This window comes from Sebastes fasciatus, chromosome 16 (assembly GCF_043250625.1).
Source record: "Sebastes fasciatus isolate fSebFas1 chromosome 16, fSebFas1.pri, whole genome shotgun sequence".
Classification (NCBI taxonomy): domain Eukaryota; kingdom Metazoa; phylum Chordata; class Actinopteri; order Perciformes; family Sebastidae; genus Sebastes; species Sebastes fasciatus.
The window spans coordinates 14,350,452-14,364,255 of record NC_133810.1 but is presented as its reverse complement, the minus strand read 5'-3'; the positions used below and the strand labels follow the sequence as shown (position 1 = coordinate 14,364,255).

At 39.2% G+C, this 13,804-nt stretch overlaps 2 protein-coding genes across 3 annotated transcripts; both read right to left on the bottom strand.

Moving 5' to 3' along the window:
• Positions 1-111: 111 nt before the first annotated feature.
• On the bottom strand, positions 112-6,510 carry bicdl2l (bicaudal-D-related protein 2-like). Its single transcript, XM_074610126.1, has 6 exons — positions 5,570-6,510; positions 4,831-4,950; positions 4,579-4,737; positions 3,682-3,764; positions 3,421-3,541; positions 112-1,851 (listed from the first exon to the last, which is right to left on the bottom strand). The coding sequence occupies exons 1-6, from the start codon at positions 6,155-6,157 to the stop codon at positions 1,480-1,482; spliced, it is 1,443 nt and encodes a 480-aa protein (XP_074466227.1). The 5' UTR covers positions 6,158-6,510; the 3' UTR covers positions 112-1,479.
• A 1,256-nt stretch (positions 6,511-7,766) lies between these two features.
• sumf2 (sulfatase modifying factor 2) lies at positions 7,767-12,509 on the bottom strand. Of its 2 annotated transcripts, none has more exons than XM_074610130.1 (9): positions 12,316-12,509; positions 12,079-12,226; positions 11,879-11,993; positions 10,683-10,727; positions 10,442-10,592; positions 10,138-10,193; positions 9,666-9,750; positions 8,823-8,964; positions 7,767-8,721 (listed from the first exon to the last, which is right to left on the bottom strand). In XM_074610130.1, exons 1-9 carry the CDS (start codon positions 12,356-12,358, stop codon positions 8,619-8,621), a joined length of 888 nt encoding a protein of 295 aa, XP_074466231.1. In that variant the 5' UTR covers positions 12,359-12,509; the 3' UTR covers positions 7,767-8,618. The 2 variants fall into 2 exon arrangements, with proteins under 2 accessions (XP_074466231.1, XP_074466230.1); XM_074610129.1 differs by having other exon boundaries at positions 12,079-12,229; positions 12,316-12,508.
• Between the last annotated feature and the right edge of the window lie 1,295 nt (positions 12,510-13,804).

Here is a 13,804-nt window from a genome sequence, read left to right as displayed (position 1 = left end):
GGTTATTCTTTTTTTTCTTTTGAATCTTGAAAATGCAACAAGCAAAAGTGCAGACAATGAAGGATCTAAAGTGAAGTAGTGACAAATAAACTGCAGTCTGACTCAGCGAGAGGTTTGAAGCTTTTGCATAAGAATTTCATTCATTTTTACAACATAATATTCAGGAAATTAAGTGTAAGGCATTCAGGTCTCACGGTGTTAAACAATGACATGGCTCATTTTAAGGCTGGGTGATAATGGAGAAAATTAAATATGATTTTTTTTGACCAAATACCTCAATATTGATATTACAACAATATTGTGGTGCTTTCACAAAATATTTACACAATTGCGATTTTTGATAAATAATCATCAGATATAATGACTTAGTGGGTAAAGGCAAATAATAAAACCGTCTGGTAAGTTCAGAAAATGACAGAGAATATATGAAAGCTCCCCTCCCATTAAGAGGTTCAATCACCTCATTAAAACTTTATTATTATTATTTATTAAAAAATTATTTTGAACACAAATTCCCCTCTGCTACTTTCTCCAGTCATGAATCCTAACCCTTTCCCTCCTTTTCCATCTTATCTCCCCCGTTGCGAGCACAAATGTCTGTGTGTTAGAATGTGTAAGTATGTATGCTAGATTTTTCTTTGTGTACTACGTTTTGTGTATAAATGTTTGCGTAAAGAAAAATGGAAAAAAATCTATACAAATATTTGAATAATAATGTTACACTATATATAGAGATATATAAATATATACAATAATGAAGGTTTTAAAAATTCTTAAAATTACATATACTTCTCCACCCTCATTGAGAAATCCAGAATCTATGAATATGTAAATATTACTTATATAACTGCTGGACTCAAGATGTCTCTCTTCTTCACTGAACAGTCCATTGTCACTGTGTGGTCCAATACCCATACTGCCACACTGTTTAGTATGGCCCGACACTTAGTGCGTCAAATGCAGTATTGCCAAAAAATACCAGGATGTTCTACTACATCTGGTCGCAATTTGCAGTATGTAAACCGGCATGCTTTTCTGGCTTTTCTGGCCCACAATCCTCTGTGCAGCGGATATATGAGCAACAGGGTCAAAGTTCAAGCAGTAAGCATGCAACAGTGCGTACTTTGTAAGAGCAGCTGCAGTATGTACTAAAAGTAAAAAGTATGCGATTTGGAACGTAGCTGCAGTGTTTGTTCACTGAACTCTTCCAAGTTTCCGAAACACACTTGTGTAAGCTGCATACTGGACCGCGATTGGCTACTAGTTGCGATTATCACAAATCATGTCCGTAAATACACGTGTTGAACTCAGAGTTTAAATGAGAAACTTTCCCCCCTGTCAGCTGATGAATATGAAAACAGCATATCATCACGTGGTCAAACAGCAAAGTGACGATAAGCAAAAACACATTTGTGACTCCTGCTAGACGTGAGCGTTGTGCATCAGAATGAATGTGCTCAGTGCAAAGTCACCGCTGTTTCAATCAAGCGACACGACCTGGAAGCCGTCGTCTTTGCCCTCTGACTCCTGCCCCGCTGCATCCTGGTCTGCTTTCTTCCTCCTCAGCCTGTCCATCCAGTTGCGTTGGGTGCCGGTGGGAGAAGACGTGCTGGCAGTCGGAGAAGGGGAAGTAGGAGAAAGGGGAGTCGGAGAAGGGCAGTTAGATCTGGGGACGAAGATTTGGCTGGGGTTGATGGTGGGAGAGATGACGGGTGAAGCCAAAGGGTAGTTGACAGGCCGCTGGATGGGCGGTTGTTTGTTTCTCCTCAGGATGCCCAGGCGGGAGGTCTTCTTCTGGGCCGCCTCCGCCTGCTGCTTACACTGCTGGTGGAGGATACGCTGAACGTCCTCCTGAGTCAAAGCAAAACAGACAGGCTGTCAGAGCACAAGTACTGACTTTAAAAAAAAAATATGAATCTTACAAACAGTGATGAGAGACAGGAAATGTTGGAAAGAAAGATAAATGTGGTGGTAGGTCTGATTTTTAACCTGTGAGAGTGTGATCTTTGTTACTAGTAAACATTATTAAGAAGAGAAGGGTGGTCAGAAAAGGGGGAAGGTAATTTTTTTGAGCAGGGGAGGGTCATTTAATTTGAACTCACCCCAAATGTATATTTCAGCCTTCCATTGCGAGATAAATATATTTTTTAAAGGATGAAATTGTCAGTAATGTAATTTGAGACAAGTTTCTACAAAGGGACCGTCTATGAAGAAAAAAAATTATATATATTATTAGTTTGATTTGATTTCTTTATTTTCTTTCTATATTTACTTTTATTATATGTATTTCATTATGTATTATTTTTTATATTTATTTATTTTTGGGATCGTGGGGTGGGGCAGGATTGGAGGGATATAAAGTAGCTATTTTAAAGTTGTTTGATTCTATTCGGAGAACTACTGTAAGGGATCCGAATTCAACAAATAAAGTGTATTAAAAAAATACATCAAAGCTGAAGCCACAGCCAAAACCTTGTATTTATTTTTATGTGCATGAATATGTAAATGTGTGTATATGTACATACATATATATTGTGTGTCTGTACGTACATGTGTATGTATATAACTTCTACTGTTTATTATCACTATTATTATTATTATCACTATTATTATTATTATTATTAGTTTGATTTAATTTCTTATTTAATTTTTATTGTATGTATTTTATTATTATTTTAATTTTTATCATTATCGTTTTTTGTTGTTTTTTTGTTTAGATGATAGGATCGTGGGGTGGGATGGGGGGGATATATTGTAGCTATTATAAAGTTTGACTTTTCTGAGGAATCCCAATTCAACAAATAAAGAGTATTGAAAAAAAAGAAATAAAATACAAATATCAAGAAAAATGGAGCCAGTGAGGGTTTGAGACATAAAGGAATCCGATCATATCCAGAGAAGGATTTGACCGATATAAACATTTTGATATTTTAGCTCCAAATAGCCAGGAATGTGTTACACACACTTTTACAGTAATTTAGGTGAAATCTGTTTGGATTTTTAATGTCCAGCTGAAGCAGATGCTGCTTCTCTCACCAGTAAACTCGACAACACTTGTGTAGTTTCGGTTGAACCCTGCAGGGAGCCAGGCTCTCACCGGCCTGAGGCCAAATCACTGTGGTAGGATACCAGCTGGCGGCTACGCCTGCAAACACTGTATGTGCTGAATGTCATACGTGTGTATTTAATTGTGGTTCATTTTGTGTGCGTGTGTTACGGCTGAAGGCGTTCTGAGTCCTGAAAGTGACGTGTACTTAACACTAATTATGTTTGCGTATACTCCTACGTGTCCTACTTGTCTCTATTTTGCTCAATATGACTCCATATTTCATCATGTTTTATTTATTTATTTGTTCAGGGATTAAACCATTCCCTATTTAGCTTCTTCACTGTTTTAGTCTCTGTTAAACTTTATCTTACCCTCCAGGTCTCCAGCTCCAGCGACAGCTCCAGGCGTTTCTGCACGGCCTCCAGCAGGTGGTTGTTCAGCATCATCAGCTCGGTTTTACTCCGCAGCAGCTCTTCCTCCATCGCCCTCTTCCTGCACGGCGGATAAGAAACGATGACACATTGTTCAAAATAGATTCATGTCTTCCAGCTTCCCTTTTTTCCCCCCTTAAATCTAGATTCATTTGTTATTTAGAGAGGAGGTGAGTGTGTACATCATGTGTGACTACTCACTTCTCTATGGCATCGTCTCGGTCTCGTATCGCCTGCTGCAGGATGGCGCATTCCTCTGTTCCTTTTCCTTTTCCAGATTTGGACTTTTGAATGAACAAGGAAGGGAGGCAGGTTATGTTTTGTCACAACTCTTGTTATTCTCTGCCTCTAAGCCTCACTTACTTCTCTTATCTGTCCTTTTTTTTTTACAGGATTCTGACTCACCGTCAGTAGTGTTTAAAGGCCCCATATCATGCTCATTTTCAGGTTCATACTTGTAGTTTGTGTTTCTCCTAGTACAAGTTTACATGCTTTAATGTAAAAAAAAAACAGTTATTTTCCTCATACTGTCTGTCTAAATATAACTGTATTCACCCTCTGTCTGAAACACTCCGTTTTAGCACATTTCAATGGAATTGAGTTGCTAAGCAAAAATGTGGAAATATGGTGCCTTCAAATGGGGTCGTGTTTACAGTGTTTACGAGAAGAGTCCATATGAAACTGTGAAATGGTCTAAATATTGTATATTTGTGACATCACAAAAATCACAGTATTTATACAGCACTTAAATCTGCTTTATAATAAAAAAAAAAGTAATGAAAATCGCACTTTTTACAATATGGGACCTTTAAACTAACTTGTTGATGATATAAATTATTTGCTGCGTTGCCAAAAATGTATTAATGAGTCTTTTTAAATAAGGCAGGTGCCACTATTTGTATCAAGTCAGATTTTAGATAGTGATTTATACATGTAAATATTTAGTTACCTTAACTGTAACCTGTCCAGCTGTGCTTTAGTTCCTCTTGTATGTGCAAAGCAAACATTCCTCCGGGTAACATGCCCACTAAAATCAACTCAACCTGAGATTGACCTGATAAGGGCGAGGAGCTTTATCTCAGTGGGTGTTGCCTCTACCTGTTGGGTGTGGCCGATTGCCAGTAGGCGGGCCACATTCTGCAGCTGGGACAGGGACTTGTCCAGGCGGTTCTCCCCACGAGAGGGTGGAGGTGGGCTGGACTCGAACTCCGTCAGCGGGCTCAGCAGCTGCAGAATGGACAGAACCTCCTCTGTGACCTGGGATAGAAACAAACAGAAAATAAAATATAACAATCCTGCAGAGTTGTGCAGATGTGCACTGCGTCCTGGTGCTGTGTGTGTGACCTTTACCGTCTCTCTGTGCTGGCTCCAGCCCGGTCCATCTCTGTTCTCCTGCAGTTTGTCCACCTGCGCCTTCAGCTTTATGCTTCGCCTCCGAGACAGCTGCACCTCCCTGCGCACCTCTTTAAGCTGCAAACAATAATTATCATAAAATCAGCACATTTTCACGAGTCACCGCTGGAGACTGACATTTTTTTTTTACACAACAACAGAAACTGCTGATCTTCATTCCTGAGCGAGACTCTAGACAAGAAATCCAGTCGTACCGGTTTGAGGCGTTAATCAGCACTTGCAGCACGAACTGCGCACATATGAATGCATTCATAGACAATAGAGTGGTGAAGGTTATTAACACAAATTATGAGGCTCAAAACATTTCCCACCAACGATGTTCCCATCATTACACCACAAATCAAGCTCTGTCATCATCAAGTCATAAAAGTTGTCCACTGCAAACTAAAGTTTATTGCTCTCTGATGTCAAACTCAGTTTGATCATACTTCATCATGTTGCAGTACGTGATTTCTTTCACGTACTTTTCCATCTTATATTTTGCACTCGGTGTACTGATACTCATGAGTGACAGTTGGGACTGTCACATCCCTGTACAACAGGTTTTGCTGTTTGACAAGCCTGTTCGTAGCAGAATAGATCTAAATTCATGCACTGTATAAGAGGGATTTTCAAGGACAACAACAAAACTTTCCACCATTTCAAACACACAGACATATAAAGGGTGTTCTCCTACCGTCTCGTTGACGTGTCCCAGCGTCCGACGTCTGCTGAGCAGCCTACTAGTGTTGATCACGTCTGGTAAATTCCCGCTGTAGCTCCTCTGGAAGGAGCTCCCATCACCTTCACCTTCACCTTCACCGTCCACGGTTACCGACTCCGAGGAATGACCTGTCCCCTCTGAGGGCAGCTCACCCGGTTGGTCTTTATCCTCACACGAGGAGATGCTTTTGTTGTCAACCACCTCCTCTTCTTCAAAATCTTTTAAATCTAACTCGGCGATTTTTGAAGAATATGAGTTGTCACTCAGGTCGCCACAATTTTCTTCATCGGAGACCAAATCGTCCTGCTCCGAGTCGTCTTTAGGTTCCTCTGGATCTTCTGATTCTGTTACGAAGACTTCTGGTTCTGGTACGGAGACTTTTGGTTCTGGTTTTGGTACGGAGACTTTTGGTTCCGGTTCCGTTGGCAAGACCGTGGGTCGGTTAGATGAAGCTTTGCTCTGAAGTCTGCTCAGAGAGGAGTAGATCTGTTCACTGGTGGTGAACTGAGGTCTCAGCCTGTCGTTGAGTATCGCGAACGGTGATCGAGGAGCGTCCTCCATGTTCAGCTCGGTAGAAGTCACAGACAGAAGTGGAGTCACTTAAAGTATCTGCAGATGCTGTCAGGTGATATATATATAACCACGAGAGAGCAAAGAGGAAGACAGAAACATGAGGAAGGAGGGTGACAAACAGAATGCCTCCAAACTCGTTTTTCCTGAATCGCCTGCTTCTTCGCAGCGACGCAACATGACATGTTGTGATGTCACTCTGTGTAGGCTTTCCTCCTCCTTCCCAGTGGCTACACAAACACATGACGTGCAAACATACCAGAGCTAAAGGGAGGATGACATTTGATCCTTTAATTCAATCGGATTATTCAAGCTTGACGCATGATTTAATCTATTTCCACCACAAATACAGAGAGTAATTAACAGTGTCAACATCTCTATGTCATAACTTAGAAGTTTTTTTTCCTTCGCCTACTCATCGATATATTTTTAGTATTGAAACTCTTTGGTGGGAAATACCAGGTTTAGTCATTCCTTACAGTTAGGAGGGTAATTTTTGGTGACAAATCTCCCACACATGAGCAGATACGAGTCAGTGACACATCAATGTGTCCCGTTTTTATAACTGAATACCTGGCAGTGTGTTTGTGTTGCGGGAAGCACAAGAGGGAAGCTTTAAGTTGTTATTTTCATGCAGTTGTGAGTTCATTTGAAGGTTGTAGCCAAAGAACAAAACTACACCACAATTATCAGTTATTTTACTGTAAATTAAACGACTTTTATTCCTGTTTAAATGTCCTTGTTTCAGAGGGCACCATAACGATGTGCCAGCTTTACGGTCGGGGCACGTTTTAAGTTGTCACGTTCTTCATCTGGCTGCAATAGACTCTTAACATTAAATTAAATTAAAGAGTACATGTACTCTTTAATTATAGACCAAGTTTTATTTTCATTATTCAGCAGCAGTAAATGGTTCACGGTTGTGTTTCGTGCCTAGCATCCCTCTAAAAGCGCCGTGCCAAATCGTACACCTTAGCAGGAAGTAGGTCACTAGATAATAAAAATAGGTCAAAGACCGTCTTCGGAGGAAACTATTCTTTCCTTCCTTATCGTCACCTGAAAGTTTACCTTTTATAAATAGGTCAAATCTAAGTTGAGTATGTGGGACACTTCCTCTTTGCCAGTTTATTATCAGTGTGCAATGCAACAAACAGATCTCAGTAGGTCATTTAGTCTCATATTCAGCCTTTTTCTTAAAAATGCAAACTTTCTGCAACTGAGGTGAGACCGTGCCACTAATTCCCAGAGATGTTTCTGTAGTTTCTGTAATATTTTAGGGAATAATAGTCATTAACAAGACAGATAAAGGCAAAATCCCTGCAAAAACAAAATGTATGAAGAGAACAAATTCTAAAAATATCTCAAAAACAGGTTGATTTATATTCAACACACATGAAATATTATCATACTGTTGACTAAACTCTCCACACAAAAAAAAGCAAATATAAATGTATGTCTAACTTTGGCTTTTCAATAAAAGTCTTGAGGTGAAGTTTTCAGGATTGAAGAGTCTGCACGCATCCAGACGGTGCATGTAAATATGAACTATTGATGTATTATGCAACAGTTTCACATCATGAGACTAATAAACTTAAGTGGCTGCAATTTACGGGAAATTTTAATTTGTTTTTTTAAAAAGTCTAATTTAAAAAAGGAGCGTTGCATAATTTGCATTGTTTTTAAAACTACATGTTACATTTTTACCACCGTCTATGTTACTAGAACAAAACTGCCAGCTCTGATTTTGCCTTGTGTAAATATTTGACTTAAAAAAACCTTTCACTCTACTTGCATAATATATCTGTGGCCAGCTCAAAAGAATTAGGCGTTATACAGTTACTTGATACTTAAACAAAACTGGAGTTTAGATAAAAACTTCTTATCTGTGTTGTTGAACAGAATGAGTCAAAGAGACCACACGGCTGGCCACTTCTGATGAGAGAGTAAACAAAAAGACAAAAGACGGGATTATAGGAGGCTGGGACTGAACCGACGGACCAATTTACTCTCCAGTTACATAACAACGCTCAACAAAAGGCCGATCCCAGCATGTGGAAGGAAGATTGCCAATGACGGTCAGAGGGTGTCCTATTTCCTCCATTCAGGGAAGTCAGCCAACATATTTCTTAAAATCACGCCCTCAAAATGATCGGCATAACATTCTTAATGTTTTGGGGCGTGCACTATTACGTTATGGAAAAAACAATTATAAAAAGGTACAAACAACAACAAAGATATTTATTTATGGAATGTTTGTGTTTATTCTTCAAATTAATTTAAAAAAAATTCTAAGTTCTCCACGGGAGAAATAGAGTTTCTTCCTTGTCACCATCATTTCTTAATATTCATTGTTAGCCACCGGTACTTACTTAGTCCCTTACTTTTTGTCTTGTTCTTGTTCTTGTTTCTAAGAACATTCTAGTCTTTCACTTTTTGACTTCCTGTTTGTTTGCTACAGTTCAGTTTTGCCCTTTTTCTTCCCTTGTTTCTGTCCGTCGCTGACAGCACACCTGAATCCCAGGTTATCGGAGGCAGAGTCAGGAGTGTTGCCCATCCTGCAGAACACAGATATAACAACCATCAGTCGGGAGGACTGCCGTACAGTTGCTCTGTGGACTCTGAAAAATGTAGTGTATGCATTTTCTAAATAGCTCACCTGGTCGTGATTCGCGCTTTATGATTGGCTGAACCGTCCGCAGTGTCGATCCAGGAGCCGCCACGCAGCACTTTCGTGGGTTGTGCTGCTGGGAAGGGTGTGGATGTCCATTCCCATGTGTTTCCCATCATGTCGTACAGTCCTGCAGGAAGAATCAACATCGCTGTCATACTATTGAGAAGCACACAGCAAGAGACAAACTTTATAATAATACAAGGCTTGTACTTGCTTTGGTTTTAACATTTCTGTAACATCTACTTCTGTCTATTGCTTTCATCTAAATCTGTTAACATGTAACCTTCTAATTTTATGTCATCTCATTAATGTTTTTTTTTACTTTAAAAAGGACCAATATGTAATATATTTACTGGAATAAATCATAAAATGACCATGATATTTCATCAGAGATTAAGGAAACATGCTAAATTGAAATACTTCTTCTCCAACAGCAATGCCACAGCCAGTATGTTCCGGTCCGTAACGTCTGTTTTTGTTTTGGCCGGTGTGATCCCGTCCTCGGCCCATTTCCACATATTAAACAAATTGGCCGCAAACAGCTTTCTGTAGCCATGGAAGCAAGCTAATGAACTGGATCAACATAGATAACGTTAACGTTAGATTCTACCCGACCTGAAAAGCCTCAGCACGTCTCTCTGTGGTCCGTGAGCAGCTGGTTATCAAGGCAGCGAGTATTTAAGACACACAGCCGGTGAAGTCATTCCGACTACTGCTGGTCAGAGGGTAACGCCACTGCTCCAATGTTTTGAATTTGGACTACTGTGCCCATTTTAAAACCCTAGCTCTCAGTACTACATCTTGTTCCTTTAACTAAGGGACAGTTACCATAACTGTTCTGAGGAGGAAATGCTGTGACAGGAGAGACGCCATGGTATCCATCCCCTGCAGTGTCTCCATCTGGAAACGATCCCTAAATCACACAGAAAATAAAGTTATTACAAGGCATGTGTTTTCACATTTCACACCCCCTTTCACATGAGCATGTATTTTTATGTGAAAGCATGACAATATATCTACAAATTCTGTCGGTATTCACTGATTTAAAAAGTAAAATCATACCAAACACATACATTTTACTGGTGTTTATCTAAAAGTATCTCATTTAATACATTAACAATACAGTCAAGTCATCATGCTTTATTAAAAAACAACAACACATGATCACCTTTAGAAAGATAGGTCTTATAAAGTCAGGTTGTAATAAGTTTGTACTCAGTGAATTCCAAGTCAAAGCTGCCTATGAGGACAATAAACTGTGCTAATGCTACTGCAACAGGCATTGTTGTTGTAGGCTGACCTGCCACAGGTTGGTTCTGTTGGCCTGGAACTTGTTTCCCCACGGATAAGTCCGACCTGGAACACAAGAGGCAGGAAAGAGTTAAGAGGACAGCAAACATACCGATTATTGAGCAAGGTGGTCGGGAAATCTAGTCTCCCATCTTTCGTCATTGACTCGCGAAGCATCAATGCAAATCCAAACACATTTCTTACTCCGTTTAATGGATGTCAGTCAAGAGTAGATGTGTACAAACTGTCAAAAAGGTAGAAAACTGGGTCATAATAGTGGCACATGCAGTATTTATTCTGTATAATCTGTGTACCTTGCAGCCCTCCACGTGCAGCCCACTCCCACTCCTCCTCAGTGGGCAGTCTCTTGTCCTTCCACTGGCAGAAGGCCCGAGCGTCATTCCAGCTCACCTGAACCACCGGGAAGCTCAGACGCTCCCGAATGCCTGAACCAGGTCCTGCAGGCTGAACGGTAGAGGGTCAAAGCAGTGAAAGGCGGGAAACGAAGGCATGCTAGGAGTAAACAAAAAACACAAAAGAAGAAAATGACCTCACCTGTCTCCAAAACGCCCGCTCTATAGGCAACCACCAAGGAGCCGACTGGACGGGAAAGATAAGAGTCAAAAGTTATTCATAAGACAGACTTATGAACCACCATAAAGTCTACCAAGTGTATTGCAATAGTGTACTTATAGTGTGTGTAGCAAAGAGCAAAATGTGTCTTGTAATGCTTCTAGAGCGTCAACTACAGACTTTGTCTTCAATATCAACGGATTTATTTATTTTTTCAATAATTAAAGCAGCAGTAGGTGAGATTGGAGCAAATATGATTAAAACACTTTTTTTTTTTTTATAAAACGGCCACTATATCCTGACAGAAGTGCATGAGACATGTAATCTGAAAAAAATCATGTGCCTCTGTGTCCTCCGGTGCTCTTGATGACATCTGCAAGATTTCACAGACCGGAGGAAAAACAACCAATCAGAGCCGAGCTGGAGCCTGCCGTCCAGCTTCCGTGTACGAGAGTCACGAGTCAATCACTCGCGAACTCCGTTTAAACGATCAAACTAGGCAGCGCTGATCAAATATGAATCAATATTCTGTTACTGTAATGCCTATTTATCACCTCAAATGTTTTCAGAATCATCTTGTAGTGTACTGTTTAGTTGTAAAATGAGAAAGGTTGTGACCCGGCAGCCACGTTGAGATATACCAAGCACCGCCCCCCAGCCGGAGCAATCTTTCTCATTTTAGGTTTCTCAACCGTGTCATACAAGCATGTCGTGAAGGAGGTTAAATAACGCTCCAAACTTGCGCTAAATTTTAGCGAGGAAAAACTCTCATGGCCATTTTCAAAGGAGTCCCTTGACCTCTGACCTCAAGATATGTGAATGAAAATGGGTTCTATTGGTACCCACGAGTCTCCCCTTTACAGACATGCCCACTTTATGATAATCACATGCAGTTTGGGGCAAGTCATAGTCAAATCAGCACACTGACACTCTAACAGCTGTTGTTGTCTGTTGGGCTTCAGTTTGTGCATATGTTTTTATGCTAAATGCAGTACCTGTGAGGGTTTCTGGACACTATTTGTCATTGTTTTGTGTTGTTAATTGATTTCCAATAATAAACATAACATATATTTGCATAAAGCAAGCATATTTGCCCACTCCCATGTTGATAAGAGTATTAAATACTTGACTAATCTCCCTTTAAAAGGTACATTTTGAACAGATCTACATCCCAGTACCTCAATCCTCTGTGTGACTTTGCTCTTCAGCTCTTCCGACACAAAGTCTTGAAACACAAAACTCCAACCAAACGTCTCCGCTTCAGTTTTGTACTTCTCAGCTCTCACAAAGTCTCTGTGGTGAATGAAAGGACAAGTCAGTGGCTTTAATAGATCATTTTTAACTCATATCAATAACATCAGGTGTCCAGTTTGTTTACCTGAAGTCAGCATTAGTGACAGGGTATGTGTCTATTTCAAAGGGCTGCAGTTCAACCTCCTTAGTGGGAGCTTCTCCATCTCTCCCATCAGCTGCACTGGTTCCCATTAACATCTTTCCTCCTGGTATACTCAGCAGCTCATCTGCTGCTGCTGTGTGTGTCAGGAGGAAACCGTCATGTTCATTCAATGTTAGCACCATTTATGTTTAGTTCACATATTAAAAGGTGATTTCTTACCCGCAGCAGACAGTAAAAACACCAAAACTACGTTAACGTTCATGTTGACGGGCTAGTTTGAGCTACTATTCATTTAACATTATTTATATAACGTTACATACAAAGTTTAAGAGTTAACGAGCAGCAAAACTTCAACTAACTTCCGATTTAATGGTGACATTTCTCTGTTGGACACATTTCACCGTCGCATCAGGAAGGGGTTCAACGATAAATAGGTTCCGTGTGTGAGCTTCCGCTTTATTCAAAACTTCAAAACAAAAGCGTTCATTTCTTTTTATGTATTTTTTTCCCCCTGCATGAAGTTGCACTAAATATGACACAAATCAGTGGTATTATATTAAAGAAAATTATAAATTATATCCGTGGTACATTTGGGAAAAAAAGGACAAAAGTTTGACTGAAACTTTTCATGTATAAAAAAATATATAAATAATTGTTATATTATTATATAAATATTATAAATTATATAAATATTGTACGTCTCATCTGACCACAGAAAAAAAAATCACCTCTTTGATAAATATATTTGTTAATTGATTTTTGTCATATATCAAAGCCTTGAATTTAAACTTTTACTGACTTAATGCATTTATACTGTACATTTCAAGAAATATTAAATTCATATTTACCTTACTTAATAGATCCCACCTCTAAGCATTTTTTATTTACTTATTTGCACTGTGGTTATATGTTATATATATTGTATGTCTTTAATGCACATATTTCTTATATTCTCATTTATTATTTACTTATATCTCTCTACATATATTGTGTTATATATTGTGGCATTATGTACATAATTAACATGTTACTTACGCCTTTATTTTATTTTATTTTCTTACATGTCTTTAAGAACAACTGTAAAGTCCCAATTTCCCCCCCAGGGATTAATACATTCTGATTCTGATTCCCAAATTTAAAAACTCAATGCTTTATTGACTCTAATCTAAAATAACCTGTTATGTATTTCTAAATGTGTGGCAGCCGCCCATTCTCTGGTGCTTGCTGTTGTTTACCTTTTCCCTGGTGTTTTTTTGGTTGAATTGCTGAGTGATTGGACGGTTATTCAGTTCACCTGTTGCACAGGGTGTGGGAACTGGCTCTTAAATGATAGTTGAGGAGGAATCAGTAACGCCACAAATGAACGTCCACTATTTTCATTTTGGACTCTTAAAATGCGAATTAAACATGCACCCTAACCCAGTCTCTAGGAACGTTTTTACAGTTTATGGCCATGATGAGTTTGTGTACATTAGATGTTATGTGAAGTGGTCGGAGAAATATTCCATACCTGTTATTAAGTAGGTTAAGGATTTTTATTTCTGATGTATTCATGTGCGAGAAGCAATTTATTGTAACTGGTTGAGTTTGACTAGCTTATACTGTATACTGTTGGGCAGTCCCATCTCTAACAGTCCATATTTTATGAGCTTTTAAGTTTTGTGTGTTTAAATTTATCTTTGAATTAAATACAGCTTGTATTTTACTG

Bases quoted from the DNA above. Each gene is read 5' to 3' on its own strand.
- sumf2 (XM_074610129.1), bottom strand. From the start codon at position 12,358: ATGAACGTTAACGTAGTTTTGGTGTTTTTACTGTCTGCTGCGG. The intron at 10,728-11,878 runs GTACTGGGATGT...TTTCCCGTCCAG, and splicing joins AAGTCACACAGAGGATTGAG to TCGGCTCCTTGGTGGTTGCC. The intron at 9,751-10,137 runs GTCAGCCTACAA...TGTGTGATTTAG, and splicing joins ACAGAACCAACCTGTGGCAG to GGATCGTTTCCAGATGGAGA.
- bicdl2l (XM_074610126.1), bottom strand. From the start codon at position 6,157: ATGGAGGACGCTCCTCGATCACCGTTCGCGATACTCAACGACAGGCTG. The intron at 4,951-5,569 runs GTAGGAGAACAC...TATTGTTTGCAG, and splicing joins TGGGACACGTCAACGAGACG to CTTAAAGAGGTGCGCAGGGA. The intron at 4,738-4,830 runs GTAAAGGTCACA...TTTCTATCCCAG, and splicing joins GGAGCCAGCACAGAGAGACG to GTCACAGAGGAGGTTCTGTC.